The following is a 24,202-nucleotide window of genomic DNA, read 5'->3' on the forward strand; positions in this document are numbered from 1 at the left end:
GATGTGCACCTTTCAGCCAACCCCGCCCCCCAAACTTCTGCACTACTCACCCACTGCATGGGGCAGATGCATCGATGAAACAACATCTCCTAGAGTTAGTGTAACAGGCCCGCATGAGCCAGGGTGTCCTACAGAACTGACTTGCCTTAATTTTACAGAAAAATAAATTAACACAACTCAAAATGGCCACCTGGACATTAAAGATCATGACATAAAAAAAAACCCATCCCTTTGCTGAGCCAGGCAAAATGGTGTGAGAGCGAGGTCCCTGATAGGCCAGGTTTCTTAAGTTTAAGAGAGGGAGAGCCTGCCTTCCCTGTCACAGCTTCACCCAGCACTGGTCCTTGAAAGAAGCAGCCAATTCTTTTTATCTTCCTTGCTGAGCCCTGATTGGCTTCTGCCGGCTCCCAGCCCTTCTAGTTGCAGGAAGACCAAGTCTCATTGGTTCCACCGGCAGCTGATCCTGGGAGATCTCTGTAGATAATTCCTGGAGGTCCAAACTCACTTTTTGTCATTTCCAAAAGGACCACTTCGTAGAGAGGGGTGTGCAAAGGTTGGGCGGGGCCTCTGGTAGGGGCAGCAAATGCCGGCTACACCCCATCACAGTCAGTTCTATGCCTAAGAGCTGAAAGGAAAGTTTATGAAAGGTCTGTGAAAGTCCTGGGGAGTTGTTCAGAAACAAACTCAGGGGGCCAAATTTTCAAAGGAGCATGACCATTCACTGTCCCGCATTTGCTCATGCGAGTGGTGTAACCGCGGGGCTCCATAGTAAACTCTGTGCACAAAGAGGTGGGGTTTTGCGACTTTTCGACCCTGTACGTCTCGTGTCTCCTCCCAAGGTGGTGTGAGTCGGCGGCTATCTTCTCTCCAGTCCGGAAGCCCCAGGAGTAAGTGCTCCATGCCCTCCCTTCTATCCACCTCACTTAGTTGTACTGTTTGGTACTGTCCTTTCGTTATGTTTTAACAGTGAATGCAGCAGCTTCCTTCCCACCTGACACCACTGATCATGTACTATTGCTTCTGTTTAAAGGAAAGAGCAGCAGCCTGAGCCATCACCCAGGTCTGTATCACTGCCCACATGCCATTTCCATGCTTTCCATGTCCGTGAGAGTGCGCGCACTATGTATGCCTGTACCAACAAGGAGCTGAGCGCCATTAAAACCAGCCTAGCGGGTTGTACGTGCTTGTTCTGTGCTGTGGGACATGTCTCTGTGTGTCATACATATATGTAATGCTGGGCCTTCAATCAGATTTTCCTTCTTCGCAGTATACCTTGACTATATTTTGTAGCTATATGGATAGTGTTTATGGGGGTTGTGCTGGCAGCAGATGAAGTTTGAGGTGTGTCAAATTTGCCCTCAGAAATGTATTGTCACAGGCGGATGTCTTCTGAGTTTTTGGCAAATGAGTGTCCAGGATACATGGGAAAAGGGGACTGTTTTATGCCTCTCTTTCCTCCGCCTGTTTCCAGAATCCGGGAGCTGAAATAACAACGCAGACCCAATTTTAACACTTCATGTTCTGTTCCCCTGCCACCGCATGTCCCATGACTGAACCTAACCCTGGCTTCTTTCAGTCCCTGTACCAAAAAACCAAAGCACGTTCAGCCAGACACCCTCAGAACTCTCCCAGGCCATGGAGTTAGGAGAAAAGTAGCATTGCCTACGTCCACTGGCCCTCCATGCCGTGCAATCGCTTTGTACATCAACAGCTCCAAATACCTCCCAGCACTCCCCTGGCTACCCCTTCTTGCCAGAACCCATTGTGCAATAACTGATTATACTCTATGGACTCAATCCCATAGTCTTTACTCATTGACTTCAGGTGGAGTTTTGCATGAATAAGGAAAGCTTCAAGATTTGGCCCAATATAATTAAAGAGCACGGGCATAATATTTTATACCTGTTTCAAACCATCACTGCAAGATACAGAGGATGCTATTAGCATGATTGGCAGCAGGTACTGGAACTGAGGAATCACCTAAAGTAAGGTACGCCTCATTGGATCACAGATCTCTCTGCCTTAGAGCTCACTGAATAATGTATGCGACCGATGTTTTTGCATGCTAGCGGTCAACTAGAGCTGCTGGAAAGTTTTAGCTTAAACAGATTTTCCAGTGAAAAACGGGCAAGAGGGAAATGCTGATGACAATTTTAGAGACAAATGTTCCTCATTTTCCATGCAGCTCAGCCTAGTTAATTGCATTTCCGTATCCTACCAGTTCTACTTGGAAGTCATTTCAGGTTGAATTTCAAACTGAATGTTTTTAACCCTCCACCCCACCCAACTTAGTTGGTGACCTAAATATGTTAAGAAGGAAATACTGTTGGATCTAAACACTTCTTGCAGTTCACGAACATTATAAATATAGCAAGACAGTTGTTAGACACCCAGAACTGTCTAAGGATGGTGTTCCTGTATTGGCTGTAAAGGTCTGCTGCACCTTTCAATCTAAGGGGCTAGAAACAAGTTAACTTTTCCCTGGCACAAAATCCAGTAAAGGATATTTAAGTAGATAAGGTGCCAACTAAGAGGATTAAGTGCCCAGCTTTACTATTATTTCCACTTTATCTCCTTCCTGTCACTCATCTGAGCTTTTCTGTGCATGTAGGATCTCCAAAGTGCTCCATCCACAAGCTGCCAAATAAATCTAATCACCAACATCACGTTTTCACAGTTCAGACCTTATTTCCTCCTGCTTTGAGGCCTAACCTTGTGCAGTGAGAAGGAATGTAACCTCCCGTCCTCCAGTCCACTTCAAATATCATCAGCAGCGGCGGCTCCAGGCACCAGTGCTCCAAGTGCGTGTCTGGGGCGGCAAGCCGCGGGGGGTGCCCTGCTGGTCCCTGCGAGGGCGGCAGTCAGGCAGTCTTCAGCGGCATGCCTGCGGGAGGTCCACCGGTCCCGCGGATTTGGCGGCAATTCGGCGGCAGGTACGCTGAATCCGCGGGACCGGGGACCTCCCGCAGGCAAGCCGCCGAACGCTGCCTGACTGCCGTGCTTAGGGCGACAAAAAAGCTAGAGCCACCCCTGATCATCAGCAAGGAAAACAACACAGGAGTGTTTCCTGGAAGAGACCAAGCATGAAATCTTGGCCCCAGTGCCAGTGGGTCCAGTGGAGCCAGGATGTCAGCCCAAGAATCTGGCTAATCTGGTATCCTGTCTCTGCCAGTGGCATGTGCTGTATGCTTCAGAGGAAAAATTAAGATCCCCAGACTGCACCTAACTGGGCCATGTGGAAGAATCTCTACTTGGTCTCAGCCAAGGTTCTGTTCAGACCCTGAAGTCTGAGGATTGATAGCCCTTTGTGATTTTATATTAGCCTGTGTAACTGTAACTGCAGATGCTATCCTCAATCAGAGAAGCATTTTTCTTTTAATCTCACTAACATCCTGCAGCAGTAAGCTCCACAGGTTAATACACATGTTAACATAATATTTTTTAGTGGTTTTAATTTTTTCCCTTTTAATTGTATCCAGCATCCTTTTATTCTTATGTTAGGGGAGAGGGTAAATCGGAGTGGCATGACTGGCCTTTCCTATTCATTATTCTCTATAACTTCCTCACCTGTCTCCTTTCCAAACTAAGTTTTCTTAGTCCTTATAATATTCCCCTCATGCTTCTAATCACTTTTGTTGCTCTTCCGGGACAGTGGCTACAGGATGTGCTGTTGACTTTTATAATAGCATTAACATATTTTTCATATCGTTCTCAACAGCCTCCTTAGCGCAGCCAAACCTTTCCCCCAATATTTTGGTGGAGCAATAATCCTCCCTTCCACCCCATTACTCTGACACTGCTGCAGAACTGATGAAGGCACTTGACAAAGATCAGCACATCTTCCCGTGTGAGGGCTGAAATTGCCAGCCTTCTCAGTGCCCATAAAGAAACTAGTTCCACTCAGATAGACGTCCGGACCCTTTCAGAACAGACCCCAATACCCTTACATTGAGTAGCACCGGAAGGTCTAATAGAAGCCAGTATATACTCTGCAGGACCACATCCCTAATTTCATATGCAGTGCCCTGAAGCCCACAGGGGTTCAATTATTAATTTATTATTTGTATTATGGTATAAGGGCTCCAATCATGCATCAAAGCCCCAATATGCTAGGGGCTGTACAGAACTGACAGTCAAGGCCCCTTTACATATAATGCAGTTACACTATTTGGGGTTATCCTATTACTGTGTAGCACTCTAGTATCTTTTTTTTAATTACCAAGGGAGGTAGTTTATTTTGCCTTGGATTTGAATTAGGCATCGCAGCTTGGAGATGGGTTTTGTCTTTGCCATTTCTCTGTTTTGTTTTACTCTCAAACTCGTCTGCATTCATCCCGTGACCAAGCTCTGTGAAGTTGTTTGCTGATCAGCTATTAAGAAACATAAGCTCATTTCTCTGTGACCTGCAGTGCAGGTTGTGATGGACACAAACCATGTTGGTATTTGGCTACATTTTTTTTTTAAACTCCTCATAAAGTCTGCTCTGTTGCAAAGTGCTTTGGGTGCTGTCTGTCCATCTGCATCGCAATTGGCTTATGACAGGGGTGGGGAAGCAGCGCTGTGCATGTCCTGATGGCTGACCTATACAGGGTAGCTAGCTATGATCACTTCCTCTAAAAAGGAGGAGATGAAAGTATGGCCGGCGGAAGCAGAAGGGCGTGGTGTGACTTTTCTCACTACTCCTACTAAGCAAGGCTTACCATTCAGATAGGGTAATGGGATGTGATTATTCACGTACTAATCCGGCTGAAAATTCAGTGTGGCAAGTTGTCTCTGCTTATTTTGTCTTCTGACCAAAGTATTAAGGGGCACATGTATGGCTTAGCTAGGGCTGTGGAGATTTCTATGTGAAATATATGTCAGATGTTCTTTAAAAATGGTTTGTTGAACATCTATAGGCACCTGTGATGAGATTTATGCCCTTCCTTTTGTATTTTTCAGGACAGGCAAACTGAAAAAAAAAAATCAGAGTGCAAAGAAACAGGAGAATTCTAGGGAACTGTAGAGTTAGAAGAAGCAGATTACATGCTCCAGCATGAGTTAGGGTCACCTGAGATTGTGTAAATAACCCTAGCAACCAGTTTAAAAGGTCATCTTCAAGCTGTAGATTGTGGTTCCCCATCTCAAGTCCATTGAAATCAGAGGGATTTTTACCATTAACTTGAATGGGTGCAGGATTGGGTCCCTCTGCAATATATTTATTTTAAAAAATATGTGTGTGTGTATATATCTATATATAATATTAGACTGATATTGTTATTAAAACTGGTGTCAGATATTCATGCTGTGACTGTGTGTAATCTGGGAATAATCAGTTGCCATAATGGGGACTGATTATTTGAAAATAAGGGACTGCTACTTTCTTTAGAGACTGAAAAGGAGATTAAGAAACCGAGTAACCAGTGTGTCTCTCCAAATCTGTGCATGCTGAATATTCTCTGTCTATGATGTTATCTACAGAGCCCAGCGGAATGGCTATCCAGGCAGCTAACCTGTCACTTGGACTCTATGTGGGTGCAGGGTCTGTCTGCACTGAACTTGTTGCAGAAGCCTTCGGAGTCCTAAAGAAAGAGAGGGTGGATTCCATTTGAACTTGCCCTGGCTGCTACAGAGCAGAAAGAATTTTGCAAATTCCTTCTGTTACTAAACACGAGCTCCTCAGGCTGCCAAGTTCAAATTTAAGAAAACGGGGGGAATGCCAAATAGGGTTTCCCCCCCCTTCTGAAATTTAAATGTATTTGCAAAGTCGTCTAGTAATACTTGAGCACAGCTGTCTGAAGCATTTTCAGGTTATGTCAGTGGGCTACCCCGTAACCTTTTTGCAAAGAGAAGACAGCTCCGTATCAGGGGAACCCTATCTTGGTGAATGGCTAACAGTATGCAAGTCCCTGAACACAGAAAAGAGGGTGATTCGGGTCAGATTCACGGGAACTTTATTGATTCATTAACAAGCCCATAACTGCCTCCCCCCCCCCCACACACACACTTTTTTTGGTCCTGATTTGCAAGTGACACGAAAAATGGATTTTGTGAATTTTGAAATTCCAATTCCTTAGCGTGGGGGGATTTGCCACATTCCACTGGTGTGGGTTTTTAACACCTAATTTCACATAGCACTGTGGCAAGCAGAGAAGGAGCAAATCATTAATAACTAAATACTTGGAAAAAGAGAAATAAACCCTTTGAATGGCTTTGGAGGAAACAGTTTTTATCCTAGGACATTAACGTGGACTCCACATGCTCGGGGAACTGAAAAATCAGCGATTAAATTTATTTACAAGAAATTAAGGAGGGACTACTTTTTTTCCAAGCAGGTGGTAAGATCTACCTGCCGGACTCATTTTTTTTAGTAAAGTCAACAGTTGGTGAAGTAATGCAACCAACTGAGTGCAGAAGGGGTCATTCCTAATAGCGGGTCATTCCTAATTTACTACAGAGCAATTCCTTTCATGAATCTCACTGCAACAAATAAACCCCCTTTTTTATTAAATGGTCAGATATTAATATCCCATCACAAACGTAGCCATCAAAACAGCCTGTCTTTTAAACCTAGAAACGATAATCAAAGTTTCCTGTTTGGCATTTGCTTCCGGGTCTAATCTTTACTCTCCCCTCATTTCCAGTAAAAGCAAACCATGCAGAGAGTCACTATGTGGATGCTGCTCAGGAAACTCTAGGTACCACGGGAAATGCGTCGCACGGAACTAATCTAAAGCTGCACGGCTCATTCTCTCTCTACCCTGCTACCACCCGTTCTGATCACTTCCCTGCTTAATAGAGGTACTAGATGAGTAAAACAAATTGAAGAGCCTCCCCATGTCCTTCTCCGAAATCAGAGGCTTTCTTGTTTTCCAATAATGCGGCGCACAAGAATCAACAGAAGCTGGGGAAATGTGTAATGCTGACACTGGATATGGGCTAGCAAGCCAGAGACTGGTAGCAATGAAGGAGGCCAAGAACTGAGCTTAAAACAATGATGGAAAATAGAACATAAAAAAAAAAAACGTTCATCATCTCTCTACCCCACCCTAAGCTACAGGGAACCCTTGCACAGTTAATTATATATTATAAAACAATACAAATTTAGTAACAGAAAAATCACCTGCTCTCCACCTCCACTAAACATTGTTCCTTTGGCTCTCTGAATCCCTATGAATGGGCCTTTCCCAATCTTGTGGCATTTGGAAGCATGGCTTGCCTATCTAGCACCTCTACTACGCAGCTAGAGAAGGACTAATCTTCAATCTATTGTAATCGACATAGGGGATATATTGTCTCTCCTATTGTGGGCATATCTCCTATTTGCATTAAAAGTGATCCTGCATAAAGGTCGAGTGGGGAATAAATAGATAGACTTTAGAGTCTGATACACGCAGTTGACAACTTGACTGCAAACCATCTTCAAAGACTTCTCCCAAACTTGTGTTCCTTGACACACTTGTCTGAGGATCATAAGGAATTTCCAGTGTCCTTTTTCTTTTCTTGACATATAAATATGTCCATTATTCTCCTGCTCACATTAGATTCAACTGCCCCCCTCCCCAACACTGAATTTATAGGCAGCCAACAAGCGCCTTGTGGTTGAACAACTAATCCCCAGCATTTGCATGCTTTGAATAGTGACCGTGAATTCTCATTTATTTCTTGCAATGAGTGCAGGATCACCGGCACAGGGGCAGCAGGGAGCTGAGTGATGCAGCATGATTGTGACATGGGATTTATGCATGCTCTTTTTGGAATCCATTTTAATCCTCAAAATCACGAGTCCTTGTCTCTTTGTTAGAAAGCAGCTAAAGTAGAGTTTTAACGAAATCTCTCTGGTTTTCTCAATGAATTATTCCACCCTGTATATTTTTTTCCTTTATTGCTATTGTTTTTTTATATATATAACTCTACCCTGTTTCCCCGAAAATAAGACATCCTCCGAAAATAAGGCCTACTTACAGTTTTGCCTCTCGTTGTATTATAAGGCATCCCCCCGATAATAAGACCTCCCCGATAATAAGGCATCCACCGATAATAAGGCATTTTTCATTTCTGAAAAATAAGACATCCCCTGAAAATAAGACCTAGCGCATCTTTGGGAGCAAAAATTAATATAAGACACTGTCTTATTTTCGGGGAAACAGGGTATATACCTGCCATGAATGGGTAGCTTCTAGTTTATCTGGGAATATTTTTATATACCAGAAGTTCAGAATCAGAGGTAAATCCGATGTCTGAATGGGTGACAAAGGGAAAGGTTCACAGAAACCAATTCTCCATAGTGAGATACTTCTGTAGCTAAACGAATAGCCAGAATCTTCATATGGTCTCCCGCTGTATGTTCTGGCCGTGCTATGGCCCCCGTGGAGTTTATATTAGGAATGTCTGACTTAAATATCATTGGCGCATGGTGAGTTACGTAGAGATTACTTAAATAGCTCACAAAAAGTCTGCTTCAAATTAGACATATTATTAATATATTTCTTCATTCAGAACATTTAAATGTTATCTTATCTTCAGTGTTCCCATCTACCAGTGCAGACTTTTCTATCCTTGGAGGTGTATGTTTCTAGCTGGTGAAAGCGCCTCCCTCTTGCACATTGATGGTGTCAGCTGTTTAATTTTAGGGCTCTTTTTGGCACATATTAATAATATTAATAACAACTTCTTTCTCGCCTGTCATTACACAATACCACCTCCTGGAAAACTGGAAACTCTGATCTTCCCTTGTTTGTCTTCTGACATTGGTGTCAGTGGCCAAGTGAATTTGTATGACTTCCTAGTAATGGATACTTTCTTATATACAAAGGCAGTATAAATCACTGTTCACCCTTGCTTTCTTTAGAAGAAATCTAACTCCTTCCTTCCCACTCGGCTTTTTCTTTTATTTCCCCCTTCTTGACTTCTGCTGGAGGAGGAAAGGAACCAATTCATTAACTGAGGATCCTTCCAAATCTATACAAGATCTCAAGAGGGAGTCTCCAAGAATTGGGGACTTAGAGCCATAAAGGAATCTTGGTCTTTGGTATAGCTAGATCTTTTTTTATTATTTGCATCAATCATTGATGCCATATTTTGTTTTGTAGAAGGGGAAGACGTATTTGGAGTCTACCCTGACAGAGTGGAGCAAGAAAGATGTTCTTACCAATCATAGGAGGAAATGATGTGTGGACTGATAATGGACAAGGGGTGTTTGCAGAACAATGGGGTAGCATGGGGGGATGCCTGAAATGGAATTTAGGATTTTTCTATACAGTAGTTTAGGTGATTCTGGTTGAATAAAGAATAGGTGAGATTTGCTGATGTGCTCTGAAGGCTTATCACTGTTCCAGCAATGCAAAACAGGCACAAACCTGGCTTAACTGGCAAAGAGCAGATGGTGTCAGGACTTTCTAGAAGATTCTCAGTCATGCAATAGTGCATTCTAGAATGTCCTCTCCAATACTAGTTCTAGCTGCCAAAAAAAACACAAGGGACAAAAGCTGTGTGCTAGAAACCGCCGAGGTGGAGAACAGCGGAAAAAGTCAGCAGTATTTTAAAAATACCTAACCACAGGGTTAAATAGGTTTCCTGATTCACTACAAGAGCCAGATGCATTTCTAGAGTGTTTCTTCTCTGGCTTCCCTGCTCTCTGTCTGGTCTCCAGGGCGTAGGTAGCATTGTAGTGACTCTCAGTGGGATTTTAGCTCCTAAGTGCCTAAATCCCTTTTGAAAATGAGATACAGGCTCCTAAATCAGTGAGGCCTTCTGGCACTGAGCGCAGCAATGCCTAAATACCTTCAAATATTTGGGCCTCAGGCACCATTGCAGCTCGAGCATTTTCAGTTATTTCAAACTCAGCGCTGTAGGTATGAAGATAGTCACCCCAGTATGAGCATTGCCGCCCGCTCAGGTTATAGCAGGGGAAAGGGTGATTTCCTTCCACATTCTACTTGGAATTTTTACTCTGTGAGCCCTGCTTCTCCTCTGTTCCCTGGGCTATATTCACCCCTGCTCTAACTCTGTGGAAGCCAATGGAGATACTCCAGGCATGAATTTTTGTCCTCTTTTGAATTCTAAGCCAGCCAGGGCAAGCATTGTGTACCCACGTCTTCTTTCTTTGATCTTTTCAGCAGTTGGCTTCTACCCATTATTCACACCAGAAACCTGGTGGTCAACAATGGCTATTATTTCAATCTCAGCAGTTCTGCCTACTTTTAACAAACTGGTCTGACAGGCCGTGAACTCGGCACAAACTGTGGATTGAACAACCGCCCCATTTCCAGCAGGACAATCTTCCTTGCTCTCTCTCTCCCTCCCTCTCCTGGATATACTGTTCAGTAGAACAAATATTATTGCCAGCTGAGTTCGTATATAAATGACTATTTAGTCCAGGATGGTATTGGAGAGGCAAGGTGGGTGAGCTTTCTTTTATTGGACCAACTTCTTGTTTCTCTAACCAACCAGAAGTTGGTCCAATAAAAGATATCACCTCACCCATCTTGTCTCTCTAATATCCTGGGACCAACATGGCTACAACAACACTGCATACTGGATGGTATTGATCAGTTTTGCTATATGCAGGCAAAAGGAGAAAATGAAGCAATTTCAAATACTTGACAAAAACAAGTAGGTTGTCATTTTTATTGATCCAAAATTACTGTGAATCAGGAATGAGTAAGGGAATGCAACAACAGAACATCAGGAGATTGCTAAGGCTATGAAATGAACCCACAAAACCCAGGAGATTTCCAACAAGAACTTAAACCATCAATATCCATAAACACATTGTGTGTCAACCAACTGTTCTGTGTTGTGTATGTACACAGAGGGTTAGTTCTTAACCACTTTTCTGGTGAATGTTGTAACCATCACATGCCAGACGGTCCCAATCCAAAGCCTGATGAAGTCAGTGGGAGTCTTTCCATTAACTTCACTGGAATTTGGATTGGGCCCCTAAGTGCGCTAGTGAGGTATGAACTTTCATTTATTGGAGTAGATGTTTGCTAGGAATCTGCCTTAGAAAGTAAAAGCACATTTCAGTAGCAGAGAAAAGGTAAATTATACATTTCCACCCTTCACTGGATTCAGGTTAAACGCTGAGCAAATTCTCATTTAAGTCCGTGCAGTAATGCTGTAGGATTTTTGTTTTAATAATAAAAAAAATGGGTTTTAAACAAATATTAACCAAGAGTAGCTACCTCATTTTGATACAGGAACCAACCAGACCATCTGATTCTATTATTATTTCCCATAGATTTTGGTAAAGGTTACAAAACCTTGTGATTCGCTTTATCCTCCCTTCCCCTTAGAACAGGCAGAACGAATGTCCCATTCTCCCTCAGTTCATGCAAGTGTCACAGTTACAAGCCTCCTTTCTTGCAGTTGTGTGTGTTGGGATAACTATTCCTTCCACTCAACGCACATACTGTACTACCAAATAATGTCCATCTACCATCTGCGTGGTTGGCATCTAGGTATCACTTCTCTGACACACTGCACCTCACCTTGCATGACGTTCTGCTTGGATGAGGACATGATCTTAGATTAGCTGAAAGCATTTGCTTTTCTTTTGCATTCTTCCCTCCCCTGCTCCGGCCGCCTCTCAACTGCATTTTCCACTGCAGGGCCTGTGTCTGCATGCAGATTCTAGTCAGCTTTTACATTGAAAAAATTGCATGGCAGAAGGAAAACCGTAATGGATTACCAATGTTGTCTTTATTGTTAATGTTTGTTTGTTTGTTTAATACAAAGGAATGTTGGAGGCATTCCAAATGTCGAGAGTTTGAGTACTCAGGGATCAGACCTGAATGGATTTAAATGTTCCTCAGATTCATAAGTGATATTTTTAATGAGTAAAATATTGCACCTTGTGATGTCTTAATATGAAATTCCTCTCTCTCATGTTCTGTAGGAAATTCAGTACTTTCTGATTTGCCATCCTTAGTTCATGGAATCTTTTGCAACACATTTACTTGGGAAATGGGATTGGGGCAACCAGAATAAAGGCCCAGTTTTATTCAGTGATGGATAATTAAATCCCAGGCAGACTGCAAAGAGCTATAAAAGGATCTCACAAAACAGGGTGACTGGGCAACAAAATGGCAGATAAAATTAAATGCAAAGTAATCCACATTGGAAAACATAATCCCAACTATACATATAAAATGATGGGGTCTAAATTAACTGTTACCATGCAAGAAAGAGATCTTGGAGTCATTGTGGATAGTTCTCTAAAACATCCACTCAATGTGCAGCGGCAGTCAAAAATGCGAACAGAATGTTGGGCATCATTAAGAAAAGGATAGAAATAAGACAGAAAATATCATATTGCCTCTATATAAATCCATGATACGCCCACATCTTGAATACTGCATGCAGATGTGGTTGCCCCATCTCAAAAAAGATATATTGGAATTGGAAAAGGTTCAGAAAAGGGCAACAAAAATGATTAGGGGTATGGAACAGCTTCCCTCTGAGGAGAGATTAATAAGACTGGGAATTTTCAGCTTGGAAAAGAGACGACTAAGGGGGAACATGATAGAGGTCTATAAAATCATGACTGGTGTGGAGAAAGTAAATAAGGAAATGTTATTTACTCCTTCTCATAACACAAGAACTAGGGGGCACCAAAAGAAATTAATAGGCAGCAGGTTTAAAACAAACAAAGGAAAGTATTTTTTCACACAGCACACAATCAACCTGTGGAACTCCTTGCCAGAGGATGTTGTGAAGGCTAAGGCTATAACAGGGTTCAAAAAAGAACTGGATAAGTTCATGGAGGATAGGTCCATCAATGACTATTAACCAGCATGGGCAGGGATGATTTCCCTAGCTTCTGTTTGCCAGAAGCTGGGAATGGGCGACAGGGGATGGATCACTTGATGATTACCTGTTCTGTGCATTCCCTCTGAGGCACCTGGCATTGGCTACTGTCGGAAGACAGGATATTGGGCTAGATCAGGGGTCGGCAACGTTCGGCACGTGGTTCGCCCGGGTAAGCACCCTAGCGGGCCGGGCCAGTTTATTTACCTGCTGACGCGGCAGGTTCGGCCGATCGCGGCCCCCACTGGCCGCGGTTCACTGTCCAGGGCCAATGGGGGCAGCGGGAAGCCACGGCCAGCACATCCCTCACCCGCGCCGCTTCCTGCCAACCCCCTTGGCCCGGGACGGCGAACCGTGGCGAGTCGGGGCCGCGATCGGCCGAACCTGCCGCGTCAGCAGGTAAATAAACTGGCCCGGCCCCCTAGGGTGCTTACCCTGGCGAGCCGCGTGCCGAACGTTGCCGACCCCTGGGCTAGATGGACCTTTGATCTGACCCAGTATGGCCGTTCTTAGGGATAAACAATCTTTACATGCTGAGCATGCACAATTCTCAAGAAAACCAATTCAGGTATGCAGCACCTCTCAGGATGAAGCGCTAAGAGATACGATTGAATTCTGGATTTTAGCTTTTGGCAGACTTTGTCAGATAAAATATTTAAACAGACCTTGTAGAATAAAGAAATTCGAACTGTACATATAACACAAATGAGCCTTGCAAATGAATAGGCTACAAGAACACCCTTCATTTAGGATCAGATTTAAAAAGTAGCGTCTCCTGTGCCTCTAATTTAGGGCACCTGTGTTTTGCTCTTAGAATTAGAGTTCTAGTTAAGCATTTTGATCAGTCTGTACAATGAGGTTTCACACTATAAAGCGACTATGTAAAAATAGCACAACGGATCTGCTCCCTGTGTCTCTGGTTCCTTTACTGACAAAACCAAATGCTCCTGGCAGCGCAGTGCAGCCGATAAAGCTGTCTCACATATCCACAGCTATATTGTAACTGCAGATTCTTTATTATTAACGATGAAATAAGAGGCAGCTTATTTCTTAGATCTGAGGTGGCGGCACTGACAGCTAGAAAAAATAAATCTTTGCTACTTTAACTAAGCAAGTTTGACCTAGAAGTCATTGAGATAGGATAAGTTCCCACAATACCCTTCTCTCTGAGTCACTTTCCTAAGCATAATCAGCGCCTTGATTCAGTCAGTTCATTGCACCTCTGCTGCTGAGTTTGTAAGATGTTCCAGTGCAGAATGTTAACTGTTATTGTGGTAGAAACCACTTGGAAATTACGTCTGAACTTTACTCAGGCTTGAATTTACATTCATATAAAATATTGGATAAATGAGGAAGTGCTTTATAGTAGTTATCTATTCTCAATAAATATCTTCTGTTAATAATCAGTTGGCATTTGGCAAATATTAGGTCTATGCAAAACTAAAAATATTTTCAGTTTTGTTCCTGGGAATGTTGCAATTATCAAGTTTTGTCCCTTTCATAAGGTTTCACAAAATCATTTTTTGCAAGTTTCATGTGAAAATTCATCATCTTCATTTGAAATTTCAGAATTCATAAATTTGAAAATAGAGAGGTTTGGCTCCACAATAAGACTGTTTATCAACGGGAATCATCTTTACTCCAAAAACAGGATGGTTTTCAAGCAAAAACCAGAATATTTTGCAATAAAATTGGATCATTTTAAAGAAATTGCAATTAAGTGCAAACATCTCAGATTTTGAAGTATTCCAATTTTGCTGCAAATATTTGAGCAGCCCTAGTAAATATGCAAGTGCTTTTTAACCTCAAATCCTTATTAGGATTTTAATTCACAACTGTGTTGTTAATATTCATTATGTGAACAGAAAAAGATTTTTATTTTAACCTGAGGATAGAAAAGGGCTTGAGAACTTTTTCAGTCGGTAGAAAAGATGGCGTGAGCGGAAGGGGAAAAGAGACAGGTGACTGGCCTGAAAAGGCATAAATAGCTTTTTAACTTTACTTTGAAACATTTTTGGTAAACTTTTGTTAATATTTTCTTATCGAAAAAGGATTTTTGATGGAAACTGTGGAAAAAAGCATCATAACTCATGATAGGAACCAATAAATGATGTAAGGAACCATTGACATCATTGTTTCATGCCATTCTGTTCAGCAAGCCCTCTAATAATAGGAGGGGTTTCTGTTTAAACTTCCATTATTTTTTTTCCTAATTAACGATCCCTCGCATTTCATTCACGATGATGGAAACCATTCTGAAATGCTCTAAAAAAATAAAAACTGGACACATCTCACTGCTGCTTTGTAATGCCGTGGGTTTCTAAGGACTGAAGGGGAAGGGACGTGCGGTTTCTAGAGTGACTCCCCCTGCTGTCTCCTTTTTGTCTTTGTTTCAATTTGTTTCCATGAATAGTCAGAAGGTCAGCTTGAAAGACCGTGTCTTCTCCAGTCCCCGAGGTTCTGGAACTAAAGGGAAAAGCTCTCCACAGGCTCAGAGCCTCCGGAGATCCCCCAGCGCTGATCAGAGCATTGAAGATAGCCCGAGCAAAGTGCCCAAAAGTTGGAGCTTTGGAGACCGGAGCCGAGCCCGGCAAGCATTCCGGATCAAGGGAGCTGCATCTCGACAGAACTCTGAAGGTGAGAGCTTCTGAGGGCAGCCATTTTGCCTTGTCACCATGGACTGCCATCCTGTTGGTTTCCTCCCAGGCTAAGTGGGGTCAGGCTGGGTCAGCGCTTGGGTGGAAGATCTGCATGGTGCTGCCACAACAGGAATTTTGCTGGCAGGTGTGAATCCAGCAGATAGTCAATAAGGATGTCTCCATTACTTGGTACAGTATAAGGCATTCAGCTTCACATAGGAAATATGGGGGTTTTGATCCTTAAATTATTTACCTTCTGATTTAGATATTTAAGCTTCTCAGAATAATTTGATCAAGAGTTGTCTTTGGATATTCTGTGCATATCTCTTTGTCTCCAACCATCTATGTGCCCACCACGAAAGGGATCAGATACCGATTACCCAGTAGCAGGGGAAGTTGGAGAATCTATATCCAGTGATTCTTACTCTTACTTGAAGATTTTAATAATAGGCAGCTCATTTAAACAGGATCCTTACTGGCTCAGCCAGTTTGGAGGAGGTGAAGGGGATTTGAAACATCAAGACTTACTGATCTGTTTCGTTCTCTCCCTTATTAGCACGTCATAAGGTATTGTTTTAGCCACATGAAGATGCTGGGGTGGGAGAGGAAAGAGGATTCAGTTATGTGTTGCCCTTAAAGACAGATAGGGACTGAAACTGGTGGTATCAGATGTCGTCTTAGCCTAGCTCAGAGGGAGAGAAAGCTTTTGTTAAGATGCAAAGGTAACATGCCATTTATGTCTTCCATGTGCTCACTTCTGGAGTCTGACGCTCCCATTCCTCCTGCTGCAATGATTAGCTGTGGATTCTCTTTTTCTTTCTTTCTTTTAAACCCAGAAGCAAGCCTCCCTGGAGAAGACATTCCCGATGATAACAAAAGCTGCAACTGCGAGTTTGTGACGGAAGATTTAACGCCAGGACTTAAAGTCAGCATCAGGGCAGTGTGGTAAGAAAGGAAAAGGAGGAGGGGAGGAAGGAGGATGGAGAGGCCTCCCTACATGGTGAAATGTTAAAGGAAAATAAATAATAAGGGTATTTGTAAACCAAGCAGCATTGAATAATGCACAAATCCCATTGCTGCTGGCTGGATCCCCCCCCCCTCCCCCCGGTGCTCTGTTTTCCTTTGTATAAAGCTAAGCGGGGAAAACAGTTTTTGCTTGGAGGAGGAGTAAAGGGAGAAATGGGGAAACACCCCAACAGTGTTACTTCCAAATCATATCGCTCGCTTCGTGGTTAAATGCTGACATTTACAAAACCGGATGGAGAGAGGACACATGAGTCTGACGGACCGAAGGGCACCGGGGTTATGTTGTCCTTTTTAGCTGTCAGAAGTATGGACACAAAATGCTTATCTAAATCCCCACTTACACTGGTGGGTCCAGCTGGCCTACCCCTCTCTATAAGCCACACACTTTGAATTTGGATCCTAGGCTGAACATCCCCAAAATCTGGCCGTGTCTAGCACTGGTATTCCTCCTCCTCACAGAGCTGGAGGATTCAGCTACACTCTGGATCCAGAGCCAAACTTATTGTTTGGGGCCTGGGTGCTAGAACCAGTGTTCATCTCCACTCCTCTCCTGTGTGGTTCAGTCAAGATGTCGGTCCGGTGACCTACGCCCTGGCAAACAGAATTGCCACCTAGAGGATCCAGGTCTTATTCTGAGACCCAGCCTCCTCTTGTTGGAAGGACTGTGGGAGTAGCTTTAGAACAGCGCCTTGGGGGCACCTCGAGAGTGGCAAGGTTCAAGAAGTGAAAACATTGGAATTCACCCACCATGTTGCCAATGGGCCATTTGCACAGATCCAGACATAAGAGTCATCATCTACAACACACACGTGCAGCTCTGGGGAGGGGACACAGGCCCCTGGGCTTCAAAACCATGGGCTCCTCTGACTCACCCTAAATGATAATCTCTATTAGCTATAGTAATAACAATATTAAGATAGCCTCTAGTCATCTGGCACCTAGAGATCAGTGAGGTAGGCATGCACACTCAGACAAGATCACCCAGTATAATACATGCCCTCCAGCTCAGGAAGTTTTTTTCTGAGCCATTGGGAACCACTGGAGCTCATGTCCTAACCATCTGGCACCCTTTGTCACTATATCCTGTCTTTACAGGAGGCTTCCATCAGAGGCTGAGGAAAGCAATCCAGGTCAGGAGGGGATAGCCATTCCCTTTCTTTCCCAGAGGCCCCTGCCACTCCCACCCCACACAGGCCCAGGTTGCTCCATTACTTTCAGCCATTTACTGATAGAAACCTAGTAGCTGTCTGTCCCACTTCTCTCCATTGCCTTAAATGAGGAGCCATTTTCCCGCAGAATTTTCTGGGAGGGGTTGAAAAATCAGTCTCTCCTCAGAAAATGGCTAAAGGTAAGCGCAGAAAGAGAAGCACAGGGCTTGTTGTTAGGAGAGGAAAGTTGTGTGGCTAAGGGGTGGCCTATTATTCTTATTCGGCTCATATCTGAGATCTAGACAGTATTCAGATAATGGGAACCCCCACCTAACGTGCACCATCCAAATACCAAGGGCTTTGCCCTTCTGTACTGCTTGGATTATGAGTGGGCCCTTTGCTGTGTTGGGGAGTTGAGCTTCAATCCTCGGTGAGGCAGGGATATATAGATGCCGTTTCCCCGCCCCACTAAATGCATTGCTGCCCCGCATGAGGATTGAAGAATAAGCAGGAAAAAATACACACCCACCAGAGAATATTGTCCAATTATTAACTTTTGGGGGGGGCTGGATCTGTGCTTCCTGCTGGCATCAGCATGAAAGGCATAAGGAGGATATTAAAGCAAGCACAGAGCCTCAAGAAAACGCTGACCCTTTCCCCGTCCTAGATACCTTAACCCACAGCATAGACAGCTTTGAGGCATTGGGGATTACCATTTGCACACCTCTGGGCTGGGAGGGTTGACTGCTACTATGGGACTTCTGCCAGGGGGAGCATCTTTAAATTGCTGTGGCCACCTAGGAGAGGCACTGAATCAGCACCTTCTCTGTGTGCCCCGATCGAACCCTATCCTTGGTCAGCTGGGTTGGTCCAGTCTGCCCCCAAGATCTGCAGTGGGGCAAGCTGGGGGTTGTGGATGCTGCGCATTATTGTGGCTCCTCCCCTACCTGAAAGATTTTCCACCAACCTGGCTAGTGAGACCAGCAGCCCTGGAAGCGTTTGGAGCCCTACAGCTTGAGCTTTGGTTCTCTTTGCTTTATCTAAAGTAGCCTCAGACAGTGTTAGCTTTTCAAATGTCTTCTTCCGCTCTGACTCCCAAGTAGCTCTCTGCAGCATTGGCATGCCTGTCACTCTACAGCACACGGCTCCAGCATGGGGAATCTATTTTTTCCTTTCTCTCTCCCCTAGCATCATGAAATTCCTTGTTTCCAAACGGAAGTTCAAGGAGAGCCTTCGGCCTTACGATGTGATGGATGTCATCGAGCAGTATTCAGCCGGTCACTTGGACATGCTCTCCCGGATTAAAAATCTCCAGTCCAGGCAAGAGACTCCACTGTTTGTTGTGATAGCATCCCAGTGGTGGATGATAGGAGTGAGGGGGTTAAGATAAAGTCCTTTCTTTAAACAGCCACATCCTATTTTTCTTTCTAAGAAAAAGCGTAATGGAAAACAATGGATTTCTGAATGACGTCTGGTTGTGAGGTGGCCACATGGGGTGAATTTTTGGCACAGAGTGCCGGGAGGACAGATTAGTTTTATAGTGCCCCTTATTTCTAGTGTCCAGTCTAGGGGAGGGAGCTGTGCATTCTGGGTAAGGGTGCTAGACAGGCTCCAGAAACAGCCTGAGGCTCTGTTATGAAACAGAAGCAAACTCTGTTCCATCTCCTTGTGCCAATAAACCTGTGTTACTTCCCATACCATGGCACCACCAGAGAATCCTTACTGAAGGATCCTGCCCTCTCCCCTTCCCCATCCCACTCCACACACACAAGCTGGTTGTTCACATTTCAGCCATTACCAGAGAATATGTGAAGAACTTCCCTCACTGTGGCCCAGCATGTGGTCAAAGAGCAGACCGGGGTGTACGTAAATCTTTCAGAAGCATTTTGGAACATACGTCTCAGTGCTTTGTTGTTGGATACTTAAGATTTGACATCACCATTCAGGGGGGCTGTGTGGCATATCGGGTGTCCTTTCCAGCAATGAAATAAAATAAAGGAGCTACCTTGAAAGTACCATTTTTGGCCCTCTTGTTAAGAATAAAGGAGCTATTAGAAAAATGGCTCCAGTATGAGAGGCTCTTGTAATTATTTTACAGCTTCTGCCCTGGGAAGTGGGAGGAGTCTGACCTCTGTTTGGATTGGGTGGGAATGGGGGAAGAATGTCTTAAAAATATGGGAGTTTAATATATCAGCCCAGCTGGGTAGCCTCAGTGAAACAGGAACTAAACTGCATCCGCTGTATAACCGTCCGAGGGTACTGAGTTGGTTTTGTAGACGAGGGAGTGCATAAAGGGGATGCACTAACACAGGACAGGATCGAGCTCCTTGTGTTTAAACTGTATGGAAGAGGAAGCATTAGGAAGAGTATAAAAGGAGGGAGAGAGAGAGAGATACTTTAAACTCCACCCTTCCTCTCCAACGCCCAAATTATTTTACCTCAGAAAAAGTTTGAATTCAAACCTATGAACCGTGGATGAGAGAAGCCATTGACAGTAAGAACTCTACCCTCTCTCCTTACAAATAACCCTCAATCGTGTCAATTAAGAAAACCTGCCCTTTGCGGCCTACAATGTGTAGATACATGTAACTCAAGGCACCTTAAATTACTTTCAGTCAAAGTGAATGTCACTTATATGCCTAACTAACTGCTTGTGCCTGTGTATCAGGCAGAGACAACCAAGTAACGTCATGTAACTATTTGCCTCTGCAAACTTATAGATGAAAAATGGGTGCTCAAGTGGATGATTCTCTACAGCCTAAAAGGGTCTTTCTCCAACCCCCATTGAAGCCAATGGAAATTTTTCCATTGACTTCAAAAGGAATTAGATTGGGTCCTTTGCACGAATAAGGCATATGACAGGAAACAGTGAACATTGTCCTTGGTTCTTTAATTTCAAAATCTAAATGATGGAGCCACAATTGGAGATAAATCAATGTCTGTTACCTCATATCCCCCATAAAAGTACTTGTGTTGCCAGAATACTGTGTGTTACCTATATTCCCAGTTAATTCTTGATTCGTCATGTCATTGTGAGAGTCATTTGAAGAGCAGGACTGAGCTTGGTATCACAAACCCACTGTGTCTAGCAAAGCACTTAAGCCCAGGCTTAGCTGTAAGAGTATGAAATCACTTGAGTAAAATCTTTCCTTTTGAGATTTCCAGCCGAGGTGTGCACAGTAAAATAGTCTGTCTAGGTTAGGGAAGATCTAGATAGGCACCCATACTTTTTGGGATCTTCAGCTGAACCTTGTCCCTGGCAAGGTTCTCCAGTCCTGCCTCCATTTTTCTTGTTCTGAGATTGTGTGTTCCAAAAAGAAAGTTGTGCGGCTCGTTGATTTTTGGGTGGAACAGGGAGTGGCTGTTTTGAAAGACAAGGCCAAATGCTCCTCTCAGTTGCATCTGTGCAGTGACATGCAGTAATCATTGGGGCAGATTGTGACGTAGACTATACTTCCTTCTATCCTGGGAAGGAAGGAAGCAGTAAAACTATCTCCTTGAGCCCCATGTAGGCTACCTGGACCTTCATCTCATGCACGCACCTACTCCCCCGTCCCCAGAACAGGTTGGTGGAGAATGAGCAGGGCATGGCTGGGGAAGAGGCCGAGACTTGGGTGCACCCCACAACATGCTGATCAGCACAGTGGAGCTGGTATGGGGGGCAGGGAAATGGGACAATGCAATTTGCCACCGGTGTAGAGCTATGATAGATTAATACTCCCTGCAACAATGAGGGACCCAGACAATACGTTCTCTCTCTGAGAGAGAGAGTGAGTTTGTGATGATGTTTAACATTAGCCTTCTGTGGCCAGTGTTTTGTTGGGTTAAATCTTTATTCAGGCAAACTTGTGGGGGTCTTTACATGCACTTTTCTCTTTAATCATTCATAACTCTCTGTCACTGCTCTTGTGACGTGTCTGTAATTGGTTCTTTTTGGTATTCTGTCCCTGGCTCACCTCCCTTTCCAACACCTTTCCAACCATGGATGCATTTCATTCACTGAGTGTACAAGTCCACAGTCTACTTCATTTACACCTTGCTGAGGATGTTTTATCTATCACTGTAATAGAAAGGAGAATATATATTGTCTTATATCTGACATTTCCAATGGGACATTGCCACATATATGCAAATATATTCCAGTGTGTACAGTATGTTGCCTAATATATGCAGAGTGACTCCCATTTTAAGCAGCAGTGACGTTCTTTTGATGCCCAGTTCCATGAATCTTATGTTTGGCCAGATAAGATTTGGCATTAACCACGAACGATCAGGCAATATAATGCTGCATTCTGTTTCGAGCAGAATATATTTTCCAATTCTCTCTCTCTCTCTCTGTCTTTTATTTTTTATTTTTTTAGTTGTTCCTTATGTTTCCGCAACTTTCCGACCAAGTTTTTTCTACGTGTTGCTTCATTATGCATTTTGCTGGTGTCTTTTTTCTTATTTACTTTGCCAGGATAGATATGATTGTGGGTCCCCCGCCCCCTTCAACTCCCCGGCATAAGAAGTATCCAACCAAAGGACCCATGCTCTCTTCTAAAGAGTCACCCCAATACTCGCCTAGGTTAGGATTAACCAAAATGGCGCTTTCTCTGGATTTTTCATTTGCTTAATGTCAAACCCCTTTCATGCCAGGTATATGACGGCATGTATCACTTAATAAGGCAGCTCGCTGACACATATAACTCAAAATCCCTTGGATGTACTTTGGCGATGGGTTTTCACACTAAGACAAGTCTAAGGAAAAAAATTGTACAACCATTGATTTCTTCTGTGAGCATTATTCAGTCTTCCTCAAGTAGTTGTTTGGGATGGTAAAATCATAATTTGTTGTGATATTGCAGCCAATTATAAAAGACTACAAAAATACCTTCAAAAGCAACAAGATTTGTTATTTTCATCTAGAAGAAGAGGTAAATTAAGATTAACTAAAGAATGGAAAACTTCTCACTCTGTGTTGTGTATCTACCCACCTATATTCACTGAAATGAACATATTCCATGTTTTTTTCAGTGGGCAACATTAGAATCAAATGTGTTTCATATTTATAGGGAAGGAAGTGAATAAATACACTGAACCATTTTCACCTCTGGTCGAACTCTATTGACCAGAGTAAATGTATAGTATCACTAAAAATGTTACATACGCTGGGCCGAGTGTTCAAAAGAATCCTTAATTATGTGTACAAAAATAAACTCTCTGTCAAATCCTTGCCTCATTTAAATCAATGGGAATTTTACTATTGACATTACTGAGGATTCACTCTAGGTAAAATATTCAGTGATTTTGAAAATTTTACTCCTGTATGTCTTATCAGTGAAATAAACAACAGTGTGTTCTCAGTTACATGCACATTTTCAGTTGGAGGGAGGTCTCGCCTATGTGAGCTTTCACCAACAAAATATGTTGCAGGCACAAACACGAGTAGTTACCCCAATGAGATAGTTCAAAGTAACTACTCAGATTTAGCAACAGAGGGTCCTGTGGCACCTTTAAGACTAACAGAAGTATTGGGAGCATAAGCTTTCGTGGGTAAGAACCTCACTTCTTGCATCTGAAGAAGTGAGGTTCTTACCCCGAAAGCTTATGCTCCCAATACTTCTGTTAGTCTTAAAGGTGCCACAGGACCCTCTGTTGCTTTTTACAGATTCAGACTAACACAGCTACCCCTCTGATACTCAGAGTTACACTCACAGGTGAACTGTGGGTTTAAGAATGGGGACAAACATTTTGACCAAAATATTCCCCATTTATCTAGAGCATCACACCTGAATACATATGTATATATTTGGTAGAAAGCCATATTCTGTGCACAGGTGGAAGGTGCTTTCAAACACAATTATGATATTCCTTCAAAATATTTTTCCAAATATGCTTGCCCTCACTTAGAACTAAATACATAGATACATGACAGATCTGTAGTTTTCCATATAAGCTGTTTTGAGTTATCTGTGCCTGAGAAATGTGTGTGAATTTTTTTTCAAACCTATTTATTCACACTCTGCTAACTCAAAGATGGAAAAAAACCAGTTGGATTGCACCTTGCAGAAACCTCCCACTTTGAACTTAGGTCTAGCTTGAGAAATTTCAACCCAAAAGGTAACAGTTGTTTCTGAAAGTTCAGGACCTGAAAACAGCTTTTAAACATGAAATTGTTTCCTCAGCCATAACAATATTTTGAAATGCACTTTAAAAAAAGATTGTATAGAGTTGTAGCTACGTATTATGTGCAATGTACAAAATATCTTGGCTAGAGTGGAGGTTAATACACTAAAATTACTGCCTTGCAGATTGAAAAAATGACCAACAATGGGAGAGGATGCCCAAAATGCCAAACTGAGGGTATTTATATTATCCTTTCCAGGTCACTCATTCAACCCAAGGCATAATATTATCTCCCATATGTTAAAAATTCTATTTTGTATTAGCCTAATACTGCTCCTTCACAAGCATATAACTCCTGCAACCGAAAACAGGATGTTTGTATGCATAACACTATTATACCCTTTGGGAAATATTTTTTTTATAACTTGCTTCCATTTTTAGCTTGCAGGGAACTTTGACCTCCCTCAGTTGACTGCAGAGCTAAAATTAACA

General features: G+C 43.1%; 1 protein-coding gene across 6 annotated transcripts in view; it reads left to right on the top strand.

Annotated features, from left to right (window-relative positions):
- Positions 1-24,202, top strand: part of KCNQ2 (potassium voltage-gated channel subfamily Q member 2) — a 114,808-nt gene that overhangs the window by 78,989 nt on the left and 11,617 nt on the right. For 2 of the 6 annotated variants that reach the window (XM_034787235.1, XM_034787236.1), the window contains 5 exons: positions 1,031-1,060; positions 15,203-15,426; positions 16,265-16,373; positions 18,791-18,922; positions 22,062-22,169. In XM_034787235.1, the coding sequence (XP_034643126.1) occupies positions 1,031-1,060; positions 15,203-15,426; positions 16,265-16,373; positions 18,791-18,922; positions 22,062-22,169 (603 nt within the window). Of the gene's footprint in view, positions 1-1,030; positions 1,061-6,623; positions 6,678-15,202; positions 15,427-16,264; positions 16,374-18,790; positions 18,923-22,061; positions 22,170-24,202 lie in introns of all 6 variants that reach the window. The other 4 variants (XM_034787229.1, XM_034787230.1, XM_034787232.1 and 1 more) reach the window with 3 other exon arrangements.

The sequence above is a fragment of the Trachemys scripta genome, chromosome 12, assembly GCF_013100865.1.
Source record: "Trachemys scripta elegans isolate TJP31775 chromosome 12, CAS_Tse_1.0, whole genome shotgun sequence".
In the NCBI taxonomy this organism is placed as follows: Eukaryota; Metazoa; Chordata; order Testudines; family Emydidae; genus Trachemys; species Trachemys scripta.